At 33.5% G+C, this 18,746-nt stretch overlaps 2 protein-coding genes across 3 annotated transcripts; both read right to left on the bottom strand.

Annotated features, from left to right (window-relative positions):
- Positions 1 to 7,146: 7,146 nt before the first annotated feature.
- LOC118038164 (ubiquitin carboxyl-terminal hydrolase 25) lies at positions 7,147 to 13,035 on the bottom strand. Its single transcript, XM_035044477.2, has 9 exons — positions 12,493 to 13,035; positions 11,955 to 12,417; positions 11,797 to 11,872; positions 11,583 to 11,675; positions 9,587 to 9,673; positions 8,668 to 9,449; positions 8,128 to 8,256; positions 7,605 to 7,741; positions 7,147 to 7,510 (listed from the first exon to the last, which is right to left on the bottom strand). Exons 1-8 carry the CDS (start codon positions 12,680 to 12,682, stop codon positions 7,636 to 7,638), a joined length of 1,926 nt encoding a protein of 641 aa, XP_034900368.1. The 5' UTR covers positions 12,683 to 13,035; the 3' UTR covers positions 7,147 to 7,510; positions 7,605 to 7,635.
- Positions 13,036 to 14,164: 1,129 nt separating this feature from the next.
- On the bottom strand, positions 14,165 to 17,222 carry LOC118038181 (probable sugar phosphate/phosphate translocator At3g14410). Of its 2 annotated transcripts, none has more exons than XM_035044499.2 (8): positions 16,941 to 17,222; positions 16,516 to 16,623; positions 16,392 to 16,426; positions 16,166 to 16,278; positions 15,490 to 15,751; positions 15,102 to 15,370; positions 14,729 to 14,889; positions 14,165 to 14,541 (listed from the first exon to the last, which is right to left on the bottom strand). In XM_035044499.2, exons 1-7 carry the CDS (start codon positions 17,040 to 17,042, stop codon positions 14,765 to 14,767), a joined length of 1,014 nt encoding a protein of 337 aa, XP_034900390.1. In that variant the 5' UTR covers positions 17,043 to 17,222; the 3' UTR covers positions 14,165 to 14,541; positions 14,729 to 14,764. The 2 variants fall into 2 exon arrangements, with proteins under 2 accessions (XP_034900390.1, XP_034900389.1); XM_035044498.2 differs by having other exon boundaries at positions 14,165 to 14,508.
- Between the last annotated feature and the right edge of the window lie 1,524 nt (positions 17,223 to 18,746).

Here is an 18,746-nt window from a genome sequence, read left to right as displayed (position 1 = left end):
GTTCATATGTTTTTTCACAAGGACAGCTAGAAAGATAATTTATGGAAAAATATCAAATAAAAAGATTGAAAACTAATGTACAAAAAAAATTAATTGAAAACTAATGTACAAAAAAATTAAAAAACAATGTTTAATCACACATTCCCGATAATTTTTATTTTGATCCATGAGTTCATTTTATCTTTTTTTTCAATCCATGTCTTTGAAGGTTGTCTAAAAATGTCAATGAGAGAAACAATTATTGGTTAGGCCACTTTTAGATGATGAAACCTGTTATTTTTTGTGTCAATGGATTTCATTCAACGAGAGAAGTTTGACAGGGGTTTTTTTGAACCTTCATCTTGCCTAGAAAACCATATTGGGTTTGAGAAAGAAAACTTGATATCATGCTTTCAAGCTAGATTTTGGGGCTTTTGGCTTAATGGATTGGTTTTCTGAGGTTTTAAGGATGTTTATTAGGTGTTTTGGGGACAAATTTGATGAGAAATTGAATTTTTCACACCCAAAAACTCTTATCCATGATTTTTCAGCTACCATAATGGTGGCTAGCTTCTGGGTAGGCAAACAACATGTTGTCTGTCACCTTAGACAACACATCACCTATATATATATATATATACTAGCTTTGATACCCGCGCGATGCCGCAGTTTATTTTTTTTATATAAAAAATAAAAATTTAAAAATCTTGGGTTTTTCTATAAAGTTATACCCAAGAATTTTGGGTTTGGCTGCAACGCCTGACCTAAGAGTAATATTTATAATATTAATAATAAAATTAAACTTGCATGACCTAAATTTAAGTGAGCCTGACTGTAACACCGGACCCAAGAATATTGGATGTGGATCTGGCTATAAGGTGATGTCATAAAAGTGTGATAATTAAATAGATTAATTAAAAAAACAAAGAAAAAAATCAACAGAAAGGAAAAAACTAATGAAGAAAAATAAAAAAAAATGAATTAATTGGGTTAACCCTTTAAATCAGGTTATCCCATAAAACCTGGGATTTGCGTCATGAAAGTTTTATAACTAAATAGAAAAAAAAAATGACGGGTTTACCCAGAATTAACCGGGTTAACCCATCAAACAAAGTTAACCCATCAAGCCCAAGATACATGTCATGAAAGTCTGATAATTAAATAGAAAGAAAATTAACTTTAACAAACTAAACTAAATGAAAAAAATAACTCGTCAAATCAGGTTAACCCATCAAACCTGAGATTCATATCATTAAAATATGATAACTAAATAAAAAAATAACATTAACAAACTAAATTAAACAAAAAAAAAATTCATTAAAAAAAATTAAAAAGAAAAAAACAGTCATATAATATAATACAATATAATAATAATTATAATGAAAAAACATGGGGAAAGCTAAAGCTAAATTCTCAACCAGCTCAATATTAAAAAAATAAATTTAACAAAGATAATTTAAAAAATAAACATGTGGGGGATACATTGCAGCCAAACAAAAATCATGTAAGGGAAACATTGTAGTAATCCATAGTGTTCTTTTTTTAAAAAAAAAAAAAAAGCTACAAAGCTAAGTTTTCAACCAATTTAATATATAAAAAACCGAGATCCGTGTAATGAAAGTATGATAACTAAAATTAATTTTTTTTTCACATTAACAAACTAAATTAAACAAAAAAAAAATTCATTAAAAGGAAAAAAAACACAAAGAAAAAAGCAAAAAAAAAAAAACCATGGGCAAAACAGGAAAAAAAGTCAAGTGTTTCACTGTGTGCACAGTGATACATTATATGTAAAAACAGAAGAAACAAAAGAGAGGGAAAAAAAAAAAAAAACAAAGCTGCTACAGTGAAAAACCCACGGGTTAAAAAAAAAACATGTAAAAAAAACAAAAACAAAAAAAAAAGAAAAAAAAGCTGCTACAATGAAAAAAAATTTAAAAAAAAACAAAAAAAAAAAAAGAAAGGAAAAACTGCTACAGAAAAAAAAAACGAAAAACGAAAAAAAAGGCTACAGAAGAAAAAAAAAAACAGCTTTAGCTACAGTGAAAAAGCTACGCGTTTTAGAGTTCTTATTAATCTTTCAAACCAAGATAACCCGTCAAACATTAGATTCCCGTCATGAAAGTTTAATAACTAAATAGAAAAAAAAAATTGACGGGTTAACCCATAATTAACTGGGTTAACCTGTCAAGTTTGGAATACGTGTCATGAAAGTCTGATAATTAAATAGAAAGAAATTTAACATTAACAAACTAAACTAAATGAAAAAAAATAATTAAAAAAAATAAAATAAAATATTTAGTTAACTCGTCAAACCAGGTTAACCCGTCAAACTCTAGATCAATTAACAAACTAAATTAAACTAAAAAAATTAGAAGGAAAAAAAACTAAGAAAGAAGCCAGAAAAAACCCATAAAAGCATAAAAAACCTAAACAAATACAGAAAAAAAATGAAAACAAAAAATAATATATATTATAATATAATTATAATTATTATTGTATATAAGTATAATTAAAAGGCGTGGGGAAGCTACAGTGCTTTCCCCACGCGTTTTAGAGTTCTTTAATATATAGTTCATCCTCTTTTTACAAAAGAAAAAAAAAACAAGAAGTTAACTTATGTTTATGTGCTTTTTTTAAGGCTCACGCATGTTCAGCAATCTAGGCTCGCACATGTTAAGCAACCCAAGCCTGGATGCCTAGCCTGGCCTTTTTTTGGGCATTTTTTTCCTATAGAATACCCCAGGCCTAGATGGGGAGAAGAAGAGGATATATAGTAGGCTATGTCAGCTCCAAACCGAGTATGAAATAAACTGTATGAATCAAGGACTCTATCACACTTCTAATACTAGTATTCCATTTTCTCAATCATTTTTTTTAGTTTAGCATTGTCATTCATCATCTAATGGTTTCCTTGTGAAAAATCCTTAACAAGAACAACTTGCATAGAGTTCAACGAGTCCACACTAGCTATGTCTAGCCACGTGACTACCCCAACGCCTCTTCATCCAAAGACCTTTATATCTCCTTCTCAAGGTAAGTCCTTGTATCCAGGAGAATAGATATAAAAGAAGCTTACAAAGGTGTTGAAGGGCTCTTAATGGTTGGGTCTTTCAATTTAAGAGCACTTCTTCAATTAAGGTGGGACCCCAAGTCATTATAAAAGGGGTAGAACTAAAAAGGGGAGTCAATATCCGATATCAAGGTGGTGTTACAGGGCACTTACTCCCACTTCAGTCATCCTTGATGTTGCCTCTCATTGGAATAGACAAAGGGTCCTAGTCATTTCTGACTTTGATGTGAAAATGATTACATCTCTTGCCAGCAATCTAGCTCCACCCAGTCAGGTGCCCAATTGCTATACTCATTGGGTCTTCCAACCAGGTGCTTAATGACATAGATGTGGATGACTTCTTCTCACAGTTAAACTTGGAGCATGCTCTTATATATTTTCCCAACTTTAATAAAGAAAAGAGAAGGATAATGGAGTCTATCTTGCAATAAAGGTCTACCCCAAGGCTTGGTGGACTATAGGTAATGGATACCTTGGACAAGTTGCTCACCCTCCCCTTTGACATCAGCATTCTAAGAAACCCCAACTAACAACGCCATTTGGTTATAACTAGGTAGATGATCTTTCAAGTATGAATAATATTTTTATATAATTTTTATTTTTTATAATAAGAATTAACTCATTTTGTTATTTATTGTTATTTAAACCTTCATGAGGTGTAGCCATTCGAGAAGTCGATGGGCTGAGGAGAGAAGAGTCATGAAAAAAGGTCATTAAGCAGTATCGTGTTGATAGGGCTAGGATTTGTAGACAGAAAGAGGATAAAGTTGCTCAAGATGTTGAGGTAAAGGTTATCAAGGCTACCCATGCTCAACTATATGGGGAATTAAAGGGACGGACTTACATCTTAAGCTCAGTTGAAGAGAAACTTAGGGAGGCATACAATCTAATAAACCTCTTGGAGAAAGGGGTAACTGGGCTCAAATAATCCAAATAAGTATTGAGGGAAAAGATATAAAAGACAAAAGAAGAGGTACAAAATTTGGATCTAAAGATAGAGACATTGAAGAATTCTTCTTTAAGAGTTCTATGCTAAGTATGGGGAGTCTACTCTTTAACAAAGATCATTGGGGATAGACTCTTTATCTTCAAGTCCAACTTGTACTTCTTCAATCTATCTAAAGAAATGCAAGTGGACTTTAGAAAGTCTTTTCCTAATGATCAAGTTCCTGACTTGGAGGATGTCTTTCTTACAAGAGTTATGGTGGCCAAAGATGGTGTTTATCTTACCTAAGAGTAGGGGCTGGACATGTAAAAGTCTCTTTTAAGTACAAATAATGTGTTTCTTTATTTTGTTTTCCCTAGTCCTATAGAGCTTTTCATCATGTAATAAATATTATGACAGTAAGTCTTGGATTATAAGGGCCTATTATAGATTTAAGACTTTTATAGGTAGTCTATATTAATATATTCTTAGAGAGCCTATATGGTCCAATGCTCTACACTTAGAAAAATACATGGGAGAGACTTCTTTTAGATATTTTTTATGGGTCAAACTAAAAAAATTTATGCCACAAAATCCAAATAAATATAATATATCATTGTCTAAATATTCAAACAATGTTTATGCTATAATGTGAGTTTTCTTTAAAATTACCAGTTTAATTGTTTCATGTCAAGGCGTCTCTTAAATTGTTTAATTTAAAAAACATGCTAAAGAGTTGGGTTCGAATCTCACTGTAGCCTAAACCTTTTTTTTTTAGTTCAAAAAATTTTTGGAGCAGCCCAAGGCATAGCACGGCCACCTATCAAGGATGATCTAAACTTGGCCACGACAAATGCTAATCTATTGCTACTTGACCAGTTACAAAATATCAAGTCAAGACTATACTTGCGTTTATACTCTAGTTGAACTTATGGAGTCATAGGACAGCAAAATAAAGAACAAACTTAAGCAGAGGAAAGCTATATGACCACCTGTTTATCCACATAATTAACCCAGAACCTAGCATGAGCCCTCTCGTAAGGATCAGATGGAAATAAAGGAGATTTGTGATTCCAAACTTCATCGATATGCTGAATTATTATGGGTGACTCAGAAATCGGGTTTCCTTTATGAACCGAGACAGGAACTTTCTTGTAAACCGGATTCATTTCTAGAAGAGAAGGATTCTTGATAAACAAATTCTATTCTCGGGACTCATGATCCAATTCCTTCTCCGCCAAAGCAATTTTCACCCTCATTGCAAAAGGGCTTAGCCCAAAAACCCAGTAATACCAATTCTTGTTCCATCACTATCACACTGCTTTTTTGGTGTCAGTTTTGCATTTCCCATATTTATAACTGAATACCAGAGGATATGTTCTTTGTTGAATACTTTCCCAAGTATGTCTACGGTTTTGGAGAAGTTGTCATTGCTTGCACAAGGCCAAACAATTGCGTTTTAAAATATGACCAAATGGTCAAGAAGGGAAAGGAGCACGAAGATGTTGGCTAATCCAGGCTGGAAGCTTGTGTAATTAGATTCTCGAACCTGTCAGTATACGCCTGCGTGAGCATCAATGTCAGATGACCAGCTTCAGAGAAATATCTTATGAAAAAAGCCAACGCGCTAGTTATATCGTATTGAAAACGTCAACAAGCACAAATGAGATTATAGATTGAACAGAAAAACTACAAAAAAAAAAAAAAAGACCCGTTTTATGCCACATCTTTTTTATCTTGATAACTTTCGACCTGCTTTGACACCCTGAATTTTTTTATTATTATTATTGTCTCATATCATAAACCGCGGGTTTAGTCTACCAACTAGTCTTGGCTGGAAACACATGTAATTGGATTTTTGGAACCCCCATCCTACCTTGACCACCAATTTCAGAGGTCCCAAGTCAGAATCAACGCGTTTGTTTTCTAAATCCATGATATTTAGCTAAAGTCCAATCCTTGGCATGACCAAAAGATAACATGATTGGAGTTCTTCGATGAAACAATTCTTACCACATATTTTGTAAGTTTTCAAATGAACCTGAACTCAAGGTAACTTTCACCTGATAATGGCAGCTAGCCACAACTTGAAATAGAAATATCAACTAGTAAAGACTTTTGATTTGCTTGTTTTTACCCTTCAGACTTTCCAACTAATTACCCGCCACGGAGTACTAAAAAAGGCTCGAGTAATTAAGGAACGAACACTATTACTAAATCAAGTTCAAATAAGACCACTCTATTCTAGTTTAACATAAATGTCAAATAAAGCACAATCCGTGTCTGCTGTATTTAGGACCTTATTAACTGGCAACCGAACCATTTTGTTTGAGATATGCAGATTCTCGTGCCCAACAAAATGAATAATCATCAATGCATGGCTAATAAAAAGCTAGAAACTGACAAAAGGTGGTGACAAAATATTTCTCAATTACGATAGTCCCTCAAACTTGGATTGCAATTTAATTATATCTGCAACAAATTAAAGAAATTAGATGTATGATAACCTCGCTCTTCGAAGAGATAAGCCCAGAAGCATACCCCTGCCTGCAATGTCGCTCTAGCTGTGATTTTCCATGACCATCATACATGCCATGCAGCTCTACTTGATAACTTGAAAAAAAAAAATGCAAAAAGCAAAAGCAGGTGATAACCCCCTTGCCTCCCGATACATATTCAGCTTCCATGGAAACAGTTAATTTGAAATGGACTTAGGCATGTAGCAAACCAGCAAATAAAAGATCCATGCCTCATATCAGACTGTCCCAGAATAGATTGCAATCAAATGCATGCTCCACTGAAGAAAACAAAATACCATGTGCAGAATAAGGAAAGTGGTTGTACCAATTAAACATCAACAGTTCAAAGAAGGGCGGAGGGAGCGAGCTGTGCAAGGGATAAAACCACGCCAAGCTTGAAGGACAAATCAATGAGAGCATACATTCCAGCCACATTTTTATGAAAAAATTCCAATGCATTCATAAAATGAGGATTGTATGCTAAGATATTCTAAAAAAAAAAGGTAGAGTGCAAAATCTATAGGATTACTGACTTTATCTCTGCCAAAAGCAACTTTAAAACCATGTCATGCTTGAAGGACAAACTCAATGATAGTATACATTCAAGGACTATCCAGACACATTTTAATGGAAAAATTGCAATGCATCCATAAAATAAGGATTGTATGCTAAGATATTGCCAAAAAAGGTATAGTACAAAATCTATAGGGTTCCTGACTTATTCTGTGCCAAAACGAACTTTACAGCCTTAAGGAAGAAAATTTTTGCAAGATTTTGAAATCAGCCTTCTCTTCTCAGCACCAACAATGGTGCGCCTACCAGTATACCATATTGCCGTGATAAAGAATTAAAAAGACAAGATAATGACCTCTTGTCACTGCCAGCACTTGCCCATAGATGCAGGTCACAGCAGATCCCCAGTTATTAATTATCTCAAGAAAAGATATCCCTGTCAATACATCAATTAGCGATACAGATTATACACCAAGCTCCTCCAGTGACAAAATCCAGAGACTGCAAAAATATCATTGCAGAAAAGTAATGGTCAGCCAAACTCAGATATCAAAAACCAAAAAAAAAAAAAAAAAACAAAAAACACCTCAATTACCATTTGAGTTCACCAAAACTCCAGAGCAATATCATTTCTCTTGACTAAATAACTGGAGGCGTTTGACTAGGTCCTCTTTCAATGACTCAGGTATTTGTGGAATATAAGTTCGTTTGGCATCTGCAATCAACAACTTCCTGCATTTCAGAAGCACAAAGGGAAACCAGTTTAAAAGCCATAACCTAAAATCTCATTTAGATTGCTGTATTTAATTGGACAAAGCAAGCAACCACCAGAGAAATATAACAAGAATGGCACAAGTTTATTGAGAACCTTTCCCCTCTCCTCCCATCAAAGAAGAATACTAAAAAAAAGGTCAAACACTGACAGGAAGAAATATTTAACTTGTTCTAAATAGGCTTTCTTGCAATGTTAATGTCATATTAAAGAGAAGACCCTAAAAACATATTTTTCATTACATGGGTTGCGATTACAAGTGGCATTGTCTATGAGGAGAAATTACTAGCATCACAACTCTGAACATATATGAAACTGTACAGAAGTCAAATTAATCAAGACTTACTTTAAATCAGTACCACTTGGTTTGTTTCCTGCTTCTTGAATACATGACCTCTTTCTCGCACGCATGAAATTGTATACCTTATCTGACAAACCGCATGATCCCAAAATGGAAGATGCTTCTTGGTTGAGGCTAAGACAAAATAAAGCAGCACACAAACAAACAAAAAAGTTAGTAGGAAAAGCGAACATGATTAACGAAATAGTGAGCATACAGATAATAAGCATTCAACCATCCAAAAATATGAATGTAGCAACATCTAGTTTCAACAACTTATAATGAAATGGCTACCAATGAAATGGTTTAAGAAGAAAAACATCAAAATACTAGGCTTTAGCATGAGGATCCAAAAGACCAACAAAAAGCTTAGTAGCATACTTGAGTTTTTAAAATTACAGAATAATCACAACCACAAAATTTAATAAACACAAATCAAGCAAAATAAAAATTGAATGCATAATTTAGGAAATTTAGGTCATACTCCAGAAGCTAATCGGTTCAATAAATGAGACTTCAAAACAGATTAAGTATAATATAACATACACTTCTTTGAATTCTTCAACTTTGGCTAGAGATTGAGCATCCTGTGAAAGCAAAATGCAGGATTCCTCCTTTAGCTTTCTCTTCAAACCTGAAATGTCAGCATGATACTTCATACCACCATTTTGCAATTCAAGTTGATCATGTCCTCTTCCTGGTGTCAACTTGCTTGTTGTATCATTACTGTCACAGATATGTGGCTTTACAGAATTACAAGCACCATTTTGAGAATGACCATTTTCACTTGCTGCTGCAAATGTGTGGCGGGTCTCACCTTCAACAGCATCAACATTTTTATGCTTTTCAAAGCCATTACTGCTTGTCACTGTTGATACATCTTTGTCACATATCTCCACATGAACTGTCTGTTTCACATTCCCATTCATTTCCTTGTTTTGACACTTATGAGGATCAACCTTTCCATTAACAGATGAAGGAACACTTTTGGATCCAGAGTTCCCAACAAAACTGAACTTTACTGGTGGGCTAGAAGGCACTCTATCAATCTTAGACATGGCTGAAATATCCTTTCTTGAAGATTGTTCAACCTGTGGTTTTGTAGGCAGTGCTTTCAAAGGAACAGCAGCCTTTGAACTTTTAGATACTTCACTGCCATTCAATTCGCATGATTTTACTCCATTGGAGGTAAAAGCAGAGTCAGCAGATACTGGCCTTTGGTTAGTGCGAGAAAAGAAAAGAATATAGGCCTTCTCTGACAAGACCTCCTGCAGTGTTGAGAGTGTCACATACGAATCATTGCAGCAATACCACCGACCGATTGCATCCTGCACACAAATATATGGAAATGGTATCAATAAAAAAAATTGAAGTAGCAGCTTTTATAACTACCATAAACCAAAATCAATAATGAAGTACATCTAAAAAAGAAAAAAGAAAATTAAAAAAGCCAGTGAACACAGACCTTGATGTATGCATAATAGTGTCCAGCTTCCAGGGAATATCCAGAGTGCACAATGATACCAAAAAGATTATACTTGGGTTGTAGATCCTGTGATGGATTAAAAAAGGAAAAAATAATTAAATAAATATAGAAATTGTCATAATAAGATACAAAGGCCCACAATGGCTATAGTACAGATGAACCTTGTGCTCAATCAAACATTAAAGTTTCTCAGTTATAAATGAGGCATTGCACCAAAGAAATTACTTTAACAAACATATATGAGCTTTGATTCCCCACACAAACTTTCAATTCTTATCTATATTTGAGGCCCTACATAAATGTACTGCCATATCATTTTTCTATGCAATCACAACAGAGAATAAGAAGCCTGAGGAAATATTAATACTGATGAATTACAGAGGAAAAAAGGGAAGAACACAATGTGAAATATTTATAAACTATGGATTACATGTGTTCCAATCAGGTAGCTTTTTTCATTTCATAGGCTTTATTTGTTCCTTTTCTTGTTTGTTGGGAGGTGAAAGAAGGCATTAAACAGAAATCTCTCTATTGTTCATTTGTCACCAATAACTGACCCTTGTAAACTTAAAGAAAGATCACAGATAAGATACTTGAACACCAATCAATTGATTACAAATGAGAATGCACAGATGAAAAAACAACGAATTTCCTTATCTGATCAGAAATAATATCTGTCAATTTTGTTTCTATTGTAAAGGCACATTCACTTTTATTGGAAAAGCAATTGTCTTTATGCAGCATGAAATTCTGATCTATTAATTACATCAAAAGGGTATAATGCCCTCACTCTTTTTCAATTGCCAAGAGAAGAGGTTGTAAAGAGAACTAAATGGTGATAGGGGTGGAGCGTGAAGGCATGGGAGTACAATCTTTCTTCATAGGCAGGAATTCTATGAAGCATTGGCAAACTAGTTTACCAGAAGATCCCCTTGTTGGAATGGACTGTTATTCTCCATTGTTTCTGCAATTGATGATATTGAAAGATAGTGGAGATTGCACAATCATTTGTGCCGGACACTCCCCAAGTTGGTTTTAGCAGTCTCATATATCAGTTTCAATCAATTTAGGGATCAATTTAAGAGGGAAATGGAATGTTGGGTAAGAATACTGTCACATTTATTTATCTATGTCATGTTATGATCCCATGTCAAGCAGCATAAATTGCAAGGTCATGCTAAATGGAGTTGAAGATGACATACAGTATCATGACGGTGTTAGGACTAGGTGGTTGCAATTGTAGAATAATACACAGCACGGCAGGAATCATTTCTTTTCCATCTTGTTTCTACAATTAAAAAGGAAGGCTAAAAATAATATTCTTATAAAAGTCAATGGGATGGAAATGGTGCAAATGGAGCAACAGGTTGGTTTTCACTTGCTTTAAGATTTCAAGAAGAGAGTTAAAAAAAAAAATAACCATGCATTGAAGCACCCTTCAACAAGCTGGTGCTCATTAATCTTATCCATAAAAGAAATGGTGCTCGCTAAATGATAGGGGCTTATGTTCCATTCTCATTATATACACATCCAATCTGAACTGCACTGTTTTAAGGCAGAGTCTAGCTTAAAGATATCTAAGACTTCAATCCTGCAGATTAAAGGAAATCTAACACTTGCAATCACTGCAACTGCCTTCTGTTTTGGGCAAATCCCACTCTACCAACTAACACTGATTCTGAAGTCTAAAACCTTATATTAAGCTTTGAATCTAGTAAATTCGAGGAGATATAAGAAATATGAATGTTATATATTCTACAGTTTATACTCATCATCAAGAAATTGCAAGTCTTCAAGTTTATTTGATTTTAATTTCAAACTAGGTGCATGTGTGTTGTTGGAGAAATGCATATTATTCACATATCAAAATCCAGAAGTGCATTTATAACGAACTAAATACTGGCAGTAGAAGAACCTAAGTCCAACCACATAGATCTACAGGACTGGGCGATTGAACTCATCAAATTATCCAAACCTGGCTTGTCTTGCTCATGAAGCTTGAAAGAACCAAAACTTCTTCAAATGCAATGGCCTTATCAATCTTCCCACCGAATATGCCCTCAAATCTCTGCTAAAACCAAAATCCAACAATAACTCTCATCACTCAAAAGCAGCATCACAACCAACTTCAAACACCTACAACCTAAATAACAACAGCAAGAACACAATCATGAAAAGTTAAAACCCACCTTCAATTGGATAACAAGAACATTGGGCGCTTGAAGTACTGACATTTGCTTCCTAGCTGCCACTAGTTTCTTACAACTAAACAAGCATAAGTTTCTCATTCATAAATATCAAACACAAAAACAAAAAATAAATACACACACAAATTCAAACTACTTACTTTTCGCATTTGTACTTGTTAGTACCATCCAAAACCTCAGGCTGAAAAAACTTTTGCATCGCATCTCTTACCGAATTACTATTTAAAACATCTAAACTAATATCCATAATCTCATCAACTTTATTCGACTCGCAATTGCAACACAAGCACTTCACTTGACTTTGCAATGCACCTCCAAATATCTTCTTAACCACACTCCCATCACCACCGTTCTCAATCCCTTTCCAGCTCAGTTTCTTCAAACGCAAACACGTATTATGGCACGCATCAATCACATATCGCAAAAATTCGTGCGCATCTTCCTGTCTTCCACAGCGAAAATGCTCAGCAAAAATCTTCAAACAGCTTTGAATCTTCTCGGGCACATCGTGCGCGAGATCCGAACTGAGTGAACGGACTATCTGTTTTTCAAGAATACAAAACGGACAGTCTCTCTTTCTATCTCCGCTAGCAAGGGAATTACCTTGAAAACAGCTTTAAGATATTAGCCAAAAAAAAAAAATTTAAAGAGCAGAAATTGAAAGATAGAAATGCTTACAGAGAGAAGTGTGTTGGAAACGTAGGCAGAAATTAGCGAGAGGAGGAGTGTAAGTGAGGCACTGAAGGACGCTATTGAGATAACAGGAGTTGCCGAGATTCTTTAACCCTAGAGGACCGTTTTTGCGTTGTTGACTCAGCAAATTCGGTTGCCAACTCATTTGCAATTTTTGCAGCTGAAACCCGCCCATTCATTAATAGCAAAACGAAATCTATGGTGATGTTTCTTCTTCTTCTTCATTAGAAACGACGCTGTTTCCTGTCGTCAACCACCGCAAGAGCCGCCGGGAGAAGGCGAATCGCATCGAATCGAATGGAATCGAATCTTTGTGTGTTGAATGGGTATTGGTTTTAGGAAAGAAAGAATAAGGGATTAATTATTAATTGTGAAAGGTAGGAATTAAAAATGGAAGCATTTTTTTAAAGGGAGGAAGCTGCAGCAGCAGCAGAGGCAGCATCACAATCCCGAAAAGTGCTTCTTTCTTTTATTTTTATCTCTCTCTCTCTCTGGTTGTCGAGGGTTAACCCCTCTCTCTTTTGATATTTTGGTTCTACTCTCTCTTATAATTATTATCTTGTAATTTTATTGTTTTTTCAAGAAAATCTTTCATTTTTAATAAAAAAAAAATATGATATAAATTTTTTAACTTTTAATTAGTAATTACATCGATAATCTCCAAAATTATGAAATTATATGGGTATGAATTTTTTCATTTGAGTATCTCAATTTTTTAAAATCATTCAATCATACCATACCATACCATACCATGCTTCTATTAATTAAAAAAAAAGTATTTGGAAGCATTATTATAATTACTTTTTAAAGTATTTTTATTTTAAAATATATTAAAATAATTTTTTTTTATTTATTAAATTTTATTTTTAATATCAATAAATTAAAACAATTCAAAACATAAAAATTTTAAAAAATAAAATAAATTTTAGCAAAAATCTATTTAAATTGTACTTCCAAACTGAAGCTAAATAGCTGATAGGGGCATCAAGTAAACATGTGTAGTCAATGCTTTTCTAAGCAATCAAGAGATTGTGTACTTATGACCTATGGTTATGAATTATTTTTATTTTTTATCTTGAGAATTGCGAGCATGGGAGAGTTATAAATTAATGTTTTTCAAGGAAGAGAGACCGCAACCGAGTCTTTGTTTCTGTTATAGGAGCTTGAGAGAAGTCAATTTGAATTTTCAGTCGGGGTCATTTCCCTTGGATTAGTAAATTTAGATTGAGCACCCGCACGCTGGTCGGTCCAAATGGTCCCCCACCCCCCTAAAATGGGTCTAAGTTCTCCTATTTTATATCAAGGAAATAAATAACATGCAGAGAATTTATTTTAAACCAGAACCTAATGGTCCTAATCTATTCTATTGCTATTTTTCCTATCCCTAAATTCTTAACTAATTTAACTAGTTTTCTTTAAAAAGTACTTTTCATTTAAAAATATATCAAATAAATTTTTTTACATTAAAATCATAAAAAAAAAAAATTAATTTAATATATCAAAAAACATATAAAAGCAAAAACAATGTCACTCCAGACTTGACCGAAAGGTCAAGAAAGGCATGGCGAAACATTCTTATCTTAATGAAAATTTTGACATTTTTCTTAGAGGTTAAGTTTTACTGTCCTCGGTCAGCAGGCGCGATAATACGACACTGTGAAAAGGTAAACTGCAGGCATGGCACATCGGCATCCACTACCCAAATTTAAAACTATACACGTTATACATTTGTGAATTTCATGTGTACCCGGGCGTTGATACTGGTATTTTCTAGAAGAAGAAGGAAAAAGAATGTAGGGACGAGGGATCCCACAATTGCTTCGCCTCCTCCTTTTCTCTCCTTACAAGTAAGTGACAGATAAAAAATGGACAACGGACAGCAGTCTACAACAAAAATACCTCAAACAGTGAAACGTTTCCGCAAATGTTTCTTTTCATAGTGATGCATTTGTGGGTTTTGCATCTTTATACATCATTGCCTCCACTAGATTCAGCTCCGTACTGGCACAAAAAGAAACACCAAAGTAGGAGCAGCTGAGCCAATGCATAGGATGACGAATTTCAATACAAAGTCCACTATTAACATGCAAGGTAGTTTCTTGATGAAAAATAAAAATTGCGAGCAGAGAATTGACAAACAAAAAATTACAGTAAAAATACAAGTTACGAGCAACTGATCTCACAGAAGCAACAAAAGATTGCTTTATGTGTAATTGCATACCTCAAAAATGTCTTCACAAACTACTCTATGGTATATTTAACTGTTGGAAGTTGATGGTTCAGTCAAAGGTATGGATTCAGGATGTTTCGATTCATCAGAACTGCCTTTAGAAGCTTCCTTCTTCAATTTGTGATTATTATATGCTGCTACACCAGCAATAGCTACAACAGGTTCAAAAAATCACCGTTTAGCATAACTTGTGCAAAATGTCACTTGTAAATTGTTGGATTTCTCTACATTTCACAAGTCTAGGCCTTCCAAGCACAAATATGAAGGGTCTGTGCTTGGAAATGGAATTTCATGAAAAACATTCTTATTTTTTAACTAAACGGGCATTTATAACATCATTAGACTTCTTAATGGAGACACTCACCAATAGCATAGCCAAACAGGTTTATAATTGTTAGCTTTGTATCTGCAAATAGAAGGGCAGACAGCAAGACAACCACCCAATCCTTGACGACTCCAGCCACACGAATGGTCAGAGCACTCGTATGTGAGATCACAAGGAAAACTGATAGATTGAGAGCGAAGGTGCAGAGAGAGTTGAGCATTAACACTAGTGGTTGAAGGTTCCATGTCCCATGTGCTTCCATCCTTGATTTCTCCAGAAAGATCCAAGGAATAAACAGGAAAACAGAACTGCATAAAAGAACCAAAAATCGAATTCAAATGATAACAATTTTCCCGTTCATGGAACTAGCAAGGAACACTTCCATAAGAATGAAGTCTTACTAGTTAAAGATTAAAATAATACTTGCCTGCAGGGACTGACATAGTACATGACAGATATAGGGTTTAATTTCAGACCCTTCCTCTTCACCAGAATCTCCATAAAAATAAGTCTCAAGGCCTCTCCAACAACTCCACCCATCTGGTACACAACTCCAATCCAGTTGATATTTATTTCTCCATAAGAAGCCACTAGAACACCAAAGCTTATCACTGACATTATGAGAAGCATTCTACAGCTCATCATTTCAAGTCCAGCTGCTACACCAAGAATGAAAACAGCTACTGGCACTGCAAATATCATTGAAGAAATCAAACATCACAAAGCATCCACAAGGACAAATCCCAAAGTACTTAGTAATAACCGGCCAACTCTAGCCACTGAACATAGATGCAGTCCACAGATGATGAGGATCATAATTAATATCCAGAATAGATCCAGGTGATTATTCAAACTCATAACAACAATTTATCAAGATGTAAGAGGGAAAATGATAAAAATAACGAACAACAAAGACATGAATCACCCACATTAACAAAAGAGGCAAAACGTTTAGCGTAATCACAACCAGAGCATTGTGTGTTCATGAAGTTCTGTGCCTTTAAATTCGTTGAATGTAGCATTGATCATGTAAAAACCATGTTTATTTTTTACACTGTAAACCTAGTAAAAGAGGGACGAAAATGAAGACAGTAAACGCTTACTGATAGCCTTCAACATTTGTGCAAAAGCCACAGATATATAGAGGTATGCTGTGTTTCCCAGCCACAGAGTCATTGCAAACGTTGCACCAATTGGAATAACTGAAGTTGTATATCTTGGTACACAAACATCAGTTAGATATAGGACAAAGCACAATCATATGTAATGAAATTGTCAAGGATGTTCATCAATGAACAGTTACGGAGAAGTTTTAATTTTTGTACTTACATTTCCAGTGTCATTCCTTCCTCAACCCTCATAACCTGTAACGAGTTACAAATCAAGATTAAGAGTTGCTTAAGGGAAATTATCATAATCAGAGAGCCCGATCGATCAATCAATCAATCAATACCTTGAAAACCTTGGTTAATACAAAACACAAAACAGAGGAGAAAACCATGTGAAGCAGAGTCAGTCCAAGAGGATAAGGAAAGTTTATTTCCTTAGATGACAAAACCCACTGCAATTAAACATAACCTTACATTAGCCATACAAAGGAACAGTTTATTAAATAGTACCCATGTGAGCTACTTGTGTAAAACAAAATCATGAAAAAAGTTCATAAGATGAAATATTAATAACATTAAATTCACTCTATAAACCCTATAAATATAAATATAAATATATAAAGGAACATTCAACTGCAAATGCCAACAACGATAGGCTTTAATGCAATCTTGCCCAAAAACTCAACAGAACACTGACGCTTAATCAATCAATCAGTTAATGAAGAAATGAAAAGGAAAAGAAAGAGCGTGAGAGAAGATGGGAGTTGACCTTGTTAAAGAAGATCTGGCCACTGGAGAGAGCAATGTAAAGGAGAATATAAGCATACGTTAATGTTCCTTCTTTCAGGAAACTTCGACTCCGATCCGCCATTGCCGCACACTTGCGAGATTCTGTTTCTTGGTTTTCTCAGTTGAGTTTTGCTAGAGCGACTGGACCTGGAGAGAAGTAGAGTAGAGGAGAGGAGAGGAGACTAGAGTTGTGAAGAAGCTATGCTTTGCTTTCCTTGCTCTCTAGTCTCGCCTCTTTTCTCAGCAGGAAATTAAAAAATCGTTTGAGACGGATTGGGATTGGGTCTTTCAGTTATAAAACTTTAAAGATCTGGATATGGGCCAGCAGTCTGTCCAAGTTCAGTGTTAAATTAACATACGCTGGGCTAGTCTTAACTAAGGTAGTGAAAGCTCTTAGCCCAACTTAACACTTTCTTTTTTCATTTTAAATCATTTGTTTTGTAATTTTAAAAATATTTTAAAAAAATTAGATTTTTTTATTTTATTTACTTTTAAATTAATATTTTTTTTAGTGTATCCAAATCATTTTGATGTATTGATTTCAAAAATAAATTTTAAAAAATAAAAAAAAAAATATTTTTGATACATTTTCAAGTAAAAAGCACTTTGAAAAACAATTGTTATCTTTTAATCTTTAATGTTCTGTGAGTGCTATACAAATCAATTAATTATACAAATAAAAGATGATAAATTGATTTTTTTTTATTTCATTTTCAATTTTATCTTTTTAAAACATATAATTATTCAAACTTGAGAAATTACTCATATATCAAGAATTGTATTCACTTTTTTAATATAATAATAATAATAATTTTGGATAATTTTCATTAATAAAACTTATATTTTTATAAAAAGAAAGAGCACAACTAGTACATATCTGTGTTGTCTAAAAATTAGGTGATTAATTACACTAGCAAGCATGAATTATTCGGTTTATTGTTATAAAAACATACTAAACAAAATGTTATCCAAGAAAAGATTAGAGTTCATATATATTAAAATTATAAGCATGTAATTTTATATATCATGCAAACTTGCAATTAAAACTAAAAACTAGCATGTATTCTAAACATATATTCAAAATTACATAAGAGATTGAAATACAATCATAACATGCATGCTAATAATATAATATATTTATGCTTAGACTAAATTAAATAGGAGTACTTAAAGTATTTTGAAAATAATAATTTTTTTGTTGTTATCAGTGATGAATCATTTGTCATTAAAATTTTATTCCTCCTCACTTGCAGAACTAGAATATCTGCAATAAGCTTCACATGATTCCAATAACCACCACCTTGTTTAGATGTAATTTTAAACAAGGTCTACAAACAAAAATTAATGGACTCAAGTATCTCTCAACAAAATTGAACATAATCTCTAGGTTAGGAAGAAAAACAAAGCTCAAAACTCTAAAAAAGTAAGGTGATGAATAGTATATAAAATTTGAAAAAATCGTATGGAAAACTATTCCTTTACCTCTCATTTTATAGTGGATTTTAGAGACTAATAATGATTACCATAATTAATTCCCATCATTACCAAATTTGATTACCTATCATAAAATCATAATTAAATCTAAATATTTTGGCCTTAAATTTGATGTTTTTTAGTTGAAAAAAACAATTCAAGTTTAAAAAAACACTTCTTAAAGAAAACTAGTTAGATTCATAGTCTAAATTGGATAAAAATAATGGGTTGACCAAAAATAATTATTTATAGGTCAAAAAATTATTTATAATAAATATAAATCCATGACCAAAATAGATTAGAAAAAAAAAAA

Source organism: Populus alba, chromosome 1 (assembly GCF_005239225.2).
Source record: "Populus alba chromosome 1, ASM523922v2, whole genome shotgun sequence".
In the NCBI taxonomy this organism is placed as follows: Eukaryota; Viridiplantae; Streptophyta; class Magnoliopsida; order Malpighiales; family Salicaceae; genus Populus; species Populus alba.
This window is presented reverse-complemented; position numbering and strand designations above follow the sequence as displayed.

Coding starts and splice junctions, on each gene's coding strand:
- LOC118038164 (XM_035044477.2), bottom strand. CDS start 12,682: ATGGGCGGGTTTCAGCTGCAAAAATTGCAAATGAGTTGGCAACCGAAT. Junction 11,676..11,796: donor TTCTTGTTATCCAATTGAAG/GTGGGTTTTAAC, acceptor TGGTTTTAGCAG/AGATTTGAGGGCATATTCGG. Junction 9,674..11,582: donor TCATGAGCAAGACAAGCCAG/GTTTGGATAATT, acceptor AATCCATCACAG/GATCTACAACCCAAGTATAA.
- LOC118038181 (XM_035044499.2), bottom strand. CDS start 17,042: ATGGCGGATCGGAGTCGAAGTTTCCTGAAAGAAGGAACATTAACGTAT. Junction 16,427..16,515: donor TATTAACCAAGGTTTTCAAG/GTATTGATTGAT, acceptor AACTCGTTACAG/GTTATGAGGGTTGAGGAAGG. Junction 16,279..16,391: donor GAAGGAATGACACTGGAAAT/GTAAGTACAAAA, acceptor TTGTGTACCAAG/ATATACAACTTCAGTTATTC.